This window comes from Thunnus albacares, chromosome 21 (genome assembly GCF_914725855.1).
Source record: "Thunnus albacares chromosome 21, fThuAlb1.1, whole genome shotgun sequence".
In the NCBI taxonomy this organism is placed as follows: domain Eukaryota; kingdom Metazoa; phylum Chordata; class Actinopteri; order Scombriformes; family Scombridae; genus Thunnus; species Thunnus albacares.
The window spans coordinates 11,329,409-11,339,531 of NC_058126.1; the positions used below are offsets into that span (position 1 = coordinate 11,329,409).

The following is a 10,123-nucleotide window of genomic DNA, read 5'->3' on the forward strand; positions in this document are numbered from 1 at the left end:
ACGCGCTTCAGTCACCGCACACACTGAAATCACTTCACCTAACTACACTGTTTCAGATTTGAGTACTGTGCAAGTGCCCCTGTCTGCCCTGCCTTTCCTGTGAAATCTGGAAAATGGGAGGGTGAAAAAAAAGACGGTTTATAATTGATGTTTTCCCATGGAACAGCCCCTCCTCCCCGCGACACAGGCTAACCCTCAGGTGGAAGAAATCTTTTAAGATTTTTTTGTGGGATAACATCAGGAGGGTTTGTCTAGGCGAGCCAATCAAGTCCCTCCCCTGCTATAGATCGGTGCTATAATACAAAGCAGTAAAAGCGGTCGCCTCACACAAGCGGCTGCAGCTCGACTAGAGATCCCGTGGCTTTTAATTCCCTCGCTACTTTTTTTTAACCCTCCTTCGATGTGCCCCGTTATTACCATTTGTCTGAGGCGTTCATTTCCGCACCTGCCACGGTAGAGACCAGGCGAAGGCGAAGTAGAGGAGGAGACAAGGGCATTGCGAGAGCCGGGAGAGGCAGACGGTAGAGATAGCAGCGGCGACTCGTTTGAGATCTTAAAGGACAAAAATGCTGCTCTGGACCAGAATCGTATTGGTCGGTCTCATCTGCTTGTCCTTGGTGTCCTCTGGGATGGGATGCGGACCGGGCAGGGGCTACGGCAGGAGAAGACACCCGAAGAAGCTGACACCTCTTGCGTACAAGCAGTTCATCCCCAACGTGGCGGAGAAGACCCTCGGGGCAAGCGGCAGATACGAAGGCAAGATCACAAGAAACTCCGAGCGATTTAAAGAACTGACTCCCAATTATAACACAGACATCATATTCAAGGATGAGGAGAACACTGGTGCCGACAGGCTAATGACTCAGGTAAGGAGACAGAATAACCTTTTTCCCCCCACTGCCCGTCTCCTAACGCACCATCACTGCGCACTGCAACAACCTCCTTGTCAGACTGATTGCGCACCTTAAGTGAAGTCTGTTCTACCCGCTGCTGAACTCTTCACACTGAGCCTTTTAACTTCACTGTAAAAGCAGATGCGCTTTATGCACCAGCATGGGAGTTTTTTTTTTTTTTTTTAAAAGCTGCAGGCTTGAAGCGAATGTAGAAATCCAGCTGGAGAAGTGATGTGCAGGCGGACAGTCAGGACACTCGGCCTTCATGATTGTGACAGTGTATTTAAAATATTAATGTGCCCCTCTCCTCATATCTATATTTGTATCTATGTGAGGCTCTATTTGTTGTCTTACAGGCGCACATTCACATTAACTTACATTTTATGAAGACATCCAGAATTTGTTGCCTATTTACGCGTTATATTACAGCTTGTTTTAAGCGCATTTTTCTTTATTCCAGCAGAGAGCTGGAGATGCGCACCGCTTCAAACAGCCGGGCTTATTCGGGCATGGCGTGGCTCATTCAGACATTTTCTCGCACAGGCTGCTGTAATTTAGCCTTTCGCATGGTGTGCATCAGTGCATGAAAGCGGTGATATTTCTTTGAGAGTGTTCTGAACACTATCAGGACTTCATAAATGGGTGGGACTCGGTCATGTATAAGAGCAGGGCGCACATGAGTGATGATGCCTTACACAAATGCAAATGCATGGAAGATGACATGTTTAAAATAAAAAATACTCAATGCCCATGTAGGCAGTTAGTTATCAAAGCTCATAACTCGTTCTGTACATATAAAACGAGCCTCACAATACATCGCAGAGATGGCTTGATTTCTCTCCAGGCTGCAGGATGCCGCGTCTCTTCAGCATGACTTTTAGCACTTAGATGCTGGTGAATTATTAAAAGCGCTTGGGTGATATTGGCTCAGTAATAATAAAATGCCGGTGGTGATGGTGGTGGTGCTGCTGGTGATGAAGCCAGGCGCGCGCCGGAGTCCCTGAACCCGTGCCTCGCACCATCCATGGGCACGAGCTCCGATGAAATATTCACTGTGCGTGCGGTCTCGGCGTCCCTCTCAGCCCTCCCCACATCTCCCTCTGTGATACACCTATAGGCTCTCAAACACAGACATCATGAAATTACAGTCGCGTGGTGATGTGATGCCCAAAGTGAGGTTCAGGGACCCCCCACGTATCCTCAGTCTTCCCAGAGTCTCCAGCAAAAACAAGAATAGTTTGATTTCACCGGTATTTTATTCATTTCTGAGAATATAGAGTAACATCTGCCTGCAATGCTTCCAATCTCAGTAAAACGCACCACCTGCTGTATAAACCGCTGTGTTTACAGGTCTGTATCAAATCATACTAACGAGGCGAGAGTCACTCAGACAAAAGGGGATTGTATGGGGCGTCTGTGGCTTAGGTTTGTCCAATTTTGGGGCCTATTATTAGCAATGATTGGGGGTTACTTTCTGTTTTAAAGATTTATTTTAAATGAGGCCGGTGGTTATAGCTTCTGCTTCATCATCCCTTTTCCGTTCAGCATCCCAGCGTTTATAGAAAACACAACAACTGTGTGAAATGTACATGAAAGGGCTGTTAAACGCCCCTCACTGAGCCTGAAACGCAATTTGAACTTATGACCTTTGGTCAGCGGGAGGCCATAGTAATTAAAACAGGTGAGCTTGTCCTTATCGTACATGACATTGAAATATATGCATCTAAAAGACTGGGGTTGTTGCTGTTTTGTACTGGCTACTCTGCCAGTGGCATAAGCATTATCACATGGGGATTAACGCTGTGCCAACGATTCTTGCGCTCTTCCACGGCTTTACGCATGAATCCTGTGAGCCTTTACGCACGGTTTTTTACGCAATAATGTAGTGGACTTCTCCTTGTTAAACAGAAGTTATGTTTATACATGAAATGAGGCACGTGCCTGCAGTAGCTTCCTAAAGTGTGTGCAATAAATGAACAAATCACAGAATTCATTCACTGCAGTCTAGCAAAGCCTGGTAAACTCCATAGTCTTGATTTGAAGGAGCGTTTGTACCACTACCTCCCTCAACCATTAAGACACATCTCACTCCGGGGAGAGTTGCCAAAAGAGGCGTTTTTACAGACATTTACAGATAAATAAGAGCACCACTCTGGAGGCTGAGCTGCAAAGTGTTAAGGATATATTTGTGAGTTGAATGAGTTGCAATGTACCCCATAGGAGAGGTGAAGTTTCATGTCTGCTCAAACTCCTAATTCCACGTATTTTTAATGAAGCTTGACATATTTAAATAAAATTAAAGAGACAACTTGTGAAGCAGCATAAGGTGTTGGGTGGATCTTGTGATAAGAAAATGAAAGTGAAGAAAATGCCCTTTTTTAAACAAGTAAAACTATGGCAGCCCGACTGGCAGATGTCATATTTTACACTAAAAAAAGAGACTAAGCTCCAATACTAGCTTGAATAGCTTTTAAAAGTGGATTTTTTGCAGTGTAGTACTGTTGGGACACTGCAGTCTCTGCCCACAGTGCAAACGAGTCGGAAAAGAGATGAGCTGGCGGCTTGTTTGCACTGACAGGTAGCTGATAAGTGTTTCCTCTAACCAAATAATTTGTGAAAAGATTAAGAGGGAGGCTGTTGAACAACTTTACCCCGAGCACAAAGCGCCGGTCCGGGGCGCCCTGCTGGGCTTCACGGTGGCTGAGCAGAATTTGGCTTGATTTGCGGCACACGACCTAATGAATTAATAAATAGGTTAAGCTTTACGGCTCTTGACTCCGACAATCCCACTCAGAATGTGGGAGGTTTTTTTTGGGGAGGGATGTTTTGTATTCATCACATTCTACAAGTGTGATATCCTCATAAATCAGCCACTGATATATGTGGAAGCCCTTTTTCCCCCCTTTTTTTTGTTATACGAGTTTTTGGGTCTGTGTGAACATTCTTGCTTTAGGACGCATAGGCTGTCCATAAGGGGGGAAAGACAGTGGTTCACACACACATATAGACGTTTCTCTGTGTGCCTATACCATCCTTGGATATTTCACAAGTCTGTCAGTCAGCAGGCAAAACACCTCGACTTAAGGAGGCATGTCACGTTTCCAAGACTTTGCAGGAGAAGAATAATGAAAGTTTCCCTCCGCGGTTGGACTGAAAAGACTCTTTGTGATGTTTTATTTGACATATTGGTTGAGTGTTGAGAATAGTTGTCTTGGAGAAGGCCAAGCATCTTCATTGAGAGCGCGCGGAGAGGTTGGGGTGCGACGATTTATTTATAAGACAAACTCCAGATATTTTAAGGCAGCAGCTGCTCTTGGAGATCATCTTCATATCATCTGCATATCAATTATTTATTTAAAGAAAACAGACAACTTGCAACCAACAAAGGACTCGGTCATTTCGTGGCCTAATAGCTACAAACTCATGAATTCCTAATGCAATGCATGTTGTGCTCAATGCAATACTTTTTGATAGAAAGGGACGCTGCTCGCACCTTTCCAAGACTGAAGCCCCATATGTTATAGGCCAGTGAAGCGAATGCGCTGCCTTATCAATATTTCATCAGCAGCTTTCTTATCCGAGATGTGCCCTCTGACGCTGCTGCTCACACTGAGAAATGCAAGCTCACATTCAAGGATCAGAGCTGCTCGACCACCTTTGCAGTTCAGTTCCTGCAGCTGGGAGGAATCAGGAGCGTCAGGTGGGGAGGGGTGGAAAGGTGAGGATGAGGCTTCAGCGAGTCCAAATCGATTTTTAATTGTTATTACGATTTAATGGACACAGCAGAGATCAAGCAAACATACCAGGAATCTTCCAAGAAGAGACAAAACATCATGTGTGGCGCATGTGGTCCAACATTTCTCTGATCAAAAGATGATATGTGTATATTTAGTCAGTTATGAGCACCTCCTCTTTTTGACAACAGAAATTGTGCCAATGTAATAAAAGCTTTTCCGCACGTCTCCTGGACAGCTTATATGACTGAAAACACCCAACATACTGTATGACACAACAAGTAACAAACTGATCCATTCCTCCTTCCCGCAGAGATGTAAAGACAAGCTGAACTCGCTGGCCATCTCAGTGATGAACCAGTGGCCCGGGGTGAAGCTGCGGGTCACCGAGGGCTGGGACGAGGACGGACACCACTTCGAGGAGTCGCTTCACTACGAGGGCAGAGCAGTGGACATCACCACCTCGGACAGAGACAAGAGCAAATACGGCACTCTGTCCAGGCTAGCGGTGGAAGCCGGATTCGACTGGGTCTACTATGAATCGAAAGCCCACATCCACTGCTCTGTGAAAGCAGGTATGCTGCAGGGCGAGAGGGGAAACCACTCAATTGTTCTGTTCATGTGTGCGCACAGGGGAAAAAATCTATCACCAGTGCGCATTTCACATCAGGAGCGATTGTAATCATTTAGAAGAGCAGGTGCAGCTCGGGGAAGCTGCAGCGTTGCTTTATCTTTTACATAAGTTTCATGCAAAAAGCAGAGTTTTATCAGCTGTGAGAAGGGGAGAGGTCAACTAGATTATTTTCCATGCGTGATGTGAGGAATTCAGACCTCAACCAAGTTGAGGATGAAACCAAGTTTCCAAATACCCTGCTTCCGGTGATGAGTTGTTTGCAACATATAGGCTGCAGGATACTAAGCTTGACACTGGAAAGTTTATAAAATGAGTTTAAATCTCGTTAAGAAAAAAAAAAAAGAAAGTTTTGGCCAATTTACGCATCAACACTTTGCTATTATTAGCCATCAATTAATGATTAATCAAAACAACTAACTACTAAAATCTATTTTATGAGCTTAACTGAAGTGAAAGAGAGAAAGAGTGAGATTTTTTTCTGCATTATGAAATTGTAAATATATTTTTCTATGAATGATGTATGGGCACATCCCAGCCTGTGGCGTTATGAGCATTTCCCATGCAGCTTATTTCTTGATCTTACATCGCCCCACACTGTCTCCTGGTGGGAACCACGTCCATAATCTAACAAGGCTTCTCGATGTGACCTAGAATAGCAAACGTCGTTATTGTTCTCTGGATTTTTGCACATGAGCAGAAACCAAAATAAGCTGCTTCAAGTTATGTTGTTAGTTTTAAATTGGGGGAACAGTTTGTATTCGGTCATATACGAGAAAACTTAAGAACTTTCCCGTTAAACCTTTTCCCACCCCCAGATCTCATTTATATTAGCTTTGACAACCACTTTTTTTTATTTTAAAACCTTCTTTGTGGGTTATTTTTTTGGCTAAAATAATCTACCTCTGAGGCCTTCACTAAGCTACAGGACACCTATGGGGTTTGGAAAATATTTCCTCACACTGATTGATGAGCCATGGCTCTTTTTTAAATTGATAAATCCCTTATTTATCATTCAACACACACTTTTTTAGATCACACTATGGGCCAGGCCGACGTGTCATTAGGGGTCATGCGACTTTACCAAAAGGATTTGGGGGTAAATCTGGTTTTCAGTTGTCACCTTATTTCATGCTCGGGAATCTTAAAAGAAGATTAAAAGCCCCAAATTCTGAGTAGGAAACCCCCTTTTTCTGTGTGCAGGACAGTGTGATCCTAGAGACTGGTATGTGAAGAGCTCCACCAAGGCCAAAATTATTGTCATCAAGACTGACAACAAAGCAGGGAGAGGTGGTAGAAAGAGGGACATTGATGTTGCACAACAGAAAGCATTTAAGAGTCCGGACCCTCATTTAAATTCAAATCTACAACTCGAGAGGCTTGGAAAAGTGGCTCCACTGGGTAAATAGTAGTTGTGAGTCGCCTATTTGTGTGAATTGTCACATAGAGGTTTCTGCACCTGAGTAAATATGGGAAGAGTAGCTGGGAAAGGCGTAAGTGTTCTTTACCGAGAGTAGCTCGATCCACAAGCTGATTTAGAATAACAATGCCTGCTCTTTATTGGGTTTTTTAATTAAGAATAGATGAGCCAAGGCTTTCAGTTTTCTCGTCTCAGACAACGTGGGCCAAGCCAATACGCATTTGGCATGGAGGAGCCGACAGGCATCATTATGCAAAATGCATATGGCCCACCACGATGTGGAGGAAGGAAGAAAAAAAAAATACACATACGCACAGAAAAGGGGGGGTTCTTGAATGGTCTTTTGAATAGGGCGGTGGTCCTGAACTGTAATGAAAGCAGGTGTGATTTGTTTTATTTTCAAAAGTCCTAAAAGTTTGAAATATTGTTGGTTTGGAACATTTTAGGAGTCTTTAAGGTGTTTTAAAATAAACTTAGGGAACCACAATGGATTCTTAATAAACATTTTCTCATTTTCTGGTTGTGAAAGCATGTTTTTTTGCCTAAACTTCAGTTATGTAACAATATAATGTTTTATTTCAACAGAAAACTCAGTGGCAGCAAAATCTGGTGGCTGCTTCCCAGGCTCCTCTTCAGTCACCCTGCAGGATGGATCCATGAAGGCGGTTAAAGACCTCCAACCCGGCGACAAAGTCCTGGCAGCAGATGACCATGGAAACCCGATTTACACAGACTTCATCATGTTCATAGACCAAGACTCGACGACCAGGAGGCTCTTCTATGTGATCGAAACCGACTCCGGCCAGAAAATCACCCTCACTGCGGCGCACCTCCTCTTCGTCGGCCACAACTCCACGGACGCGGAGGAGAGGAGGTCGGCGATCTTTGCGAGCGAAGTCCAACGTGGGCAAAAGGTGTTCGTCTTCGATGACGAGCGAAATCGACTCGTGCCTGTGACCGTAAAACGGATTTACACGCAAGAGCACGAGGGCTCGTTTGCGCCGGTGACCGTGCAGGGGACCGTCGTGGTGGACCAGGTCCTTGCGTCCTGTTACGCAGTGATCGAAGACCACGACCTGGCGCACTGGGCCCTGGCACCTGTCAGGCTCGCCCACTGGGTGTCCTCGTTGCTTTTTAGTTCCCAGCCACAAGTCAGTGCACAGAACGACGGAGTGCACTGGTACTCCAAGATCCTTTATCAATTAGGAACATGGCTCTTGGACAGCCACTCGATCCATCCACTTGGGATGTCAGTATACTCGAGTTGAAACCTCCACTACAGGAGCAGAGTGAGACTTTAAATGTAGGACACACGAACTATTCAGTAGATTAAAAAAATAAAATAATAATAATAATTAAAAAAGAACAAACAAACAAGACAAAGGCCCCAGCGGAGTTGGGATATTTATTTCAGTGACTTTTCTATGATGTGTCCCCTTTCAAAGAATGAACGGAGCCTTAAAAAGTTTCTCTTTGAATAATTTATTCTCACGTGAACTCGCTGCTGTCTGTCACACAAATGGATTCTGAGAGGGTGTGAGCAGCAAATTGTGCATAATCTATTTTTGTATATCTCAAATGCAAAAAAAAAAATGAATGAAAAAAATTGAGAAAAAAATGAAAAAAAAAATGAAAAAGAGAAGAAAAAAAGCGCAAAGAGAAAGAAGACCATGTAGAAAGGAGCTAACTTTGACAGGTTGTAATGTTCATATGTGCATATATGTGCAACTGACTGTTATATTTTGGGGAGAACAAACTTCGCGGGGTTCCATAAATTATATTTTTATACACAGAATTGTAAATTAGATTTTGACAGATCGCTACCGAATCACATTTCGTTATTTGAAATAGTGTAAGATATGAGAATATATTTTAATTTAAATACAGTAGTTGGGAAAGTATTGGAAAATCTTGTACTGCTTGGTTTATTAAGAATTTTATGATTTTGGAAACTGTTGGTTTAAGTTGTCGGAGAGGGACAGATATTCTGCCTCATGTCTGCATTCTCTGCTTTTTTCTTTTTGTTTGTGTTTCTATTTTTTCTGTTTTCTTCTGAGAAAAATATTAAAATGCAGATTCTGACAATTCAGTAACAGTTAAAGTAGTACTGAAACAGTTTCGTTAAATAAATTAATAAGTAACTCCTGTAAATGTACTAAAAATGTATTTTTCTTTTCATATTTTGTAATAGGGAGATAGTTTTATAGAAATGACCTGCGGCAGATGCACAGTTTGGATAGTCTATATAGCCAGACCATACCAGTTAACTTTCATAACAGGGCGATGTGTCAAAAAAATGTCTAGAGTTTATTATTTATATGTTTATTACAAAATGAGATAAAGAAAATCTTCAAACTTGCAGTTGTTACATGTCTTTGTCTGACTGAGCTTCACAGGAAACACAAAGAGGAACATTTAAATCACATTATGAGGCATTTCCCAGCCAAATTAAGGTCTTAGATTAGTTCCTGGAACACATCATCAGTGTATAAATCAGCTATCACCTGTTAAGTTATTTTCCCATTTGGCACAATTATCTTTTATAACGAACTGAGCATTCATTTTGGGTGAAGAAAACAATGGTTATAATAAGTGTATAAGAATGATTTTTAAGGTTATTGAATGAGTTTTAGTCTTCTGGGAGAGCTAACAAAGTATTTCGCTCTGGTTGGCAGCTTCTACAAAATGGAGAATATTGCGCTTTGAAAAACCTATTGCATGCTTGCGAAATGTTGAGAGCCCATGTCAAATTTAACGAGGTTTGCCCTCCGCAAATAACTTCTAACATGCAGACAAATTAAACAGAAGTGTGTTTGTTGGCCCTAAATCTGCTTCTCGGTGTCTGCTGGTTGAGGTCAGATCCTCCTTTACATCCAAAAAAAGAAGGAATACATTCATTTTAGTTTAAATCACAACATGTGTTAGTCTTTAGAAATCACTATAATCCTACAATATTTTCTTACGAACTCACAGTGTACGTAGCAGACAATAGTGAGGTTGTACTGATGTATTTTTTGTCCTCTTTGAGATGTGATGTGGTATTGGTTGTCTTAAATTGATTACAGCATCACTTTCTCCCCCTCAGTAGCCGTGTTATTAAGTTGTACAAGGGCGACACCATGTGGCGTATCAGCGGTACTGCTGGTTGGCAGCAGCTGGAAATGCTGTAAAAAGGATTCTTCAGCAAGGAGTTGTGAATACTTTCATGTGAAATCTGACAAAACTCACAGGCACAGAGGAGCAGCAGCTGCTTTGTATGAATCAGCTAAGAAATAAATGAATATATGGCAGATTTTTGAGTTTGTAGGCTCACTTTGACTATTTAAAATGTGATCCTACTCTACACGATAGACTAAATAATTAAACAACACGGGTCTAGTAAGGAGCACAAGCACAAAGGAAGTTTAGAGAATACATTTAAATTCAAATTATGTCATGTAAAATC

The 10,123-nt window shown here is 42.5% G+C and overlaps 1 protein-coding gene across 1 annotated transcript; it reads left to right on the forward strand.

Annotated features, from left to right (window-relative positions):
* Window positions 1–209: 209 nt before the first annotated feature.
* shha (sonic hedgehog signaling molecule a) lies at window positions 210–9,039 on the forward strand. Its single transcript, XM_044339872.1, has 3 exons — window positions 210–866; window positions 4,941–5,202; window positions 7,264–9,039. Exons 1-3 carry the CDS (start codon window positions 567–569, stop codon window positions 7,944–7,946), a joined length of 1,245 nt encoding a protein of 414 aa, XP_044195807.1. The 5' UTR covers window positions 210–566; the 3' UTR covers window positions 7,947–9,039.
* Window positions 9,040–10,123: the final 1,084 nt, after the last annotated feature.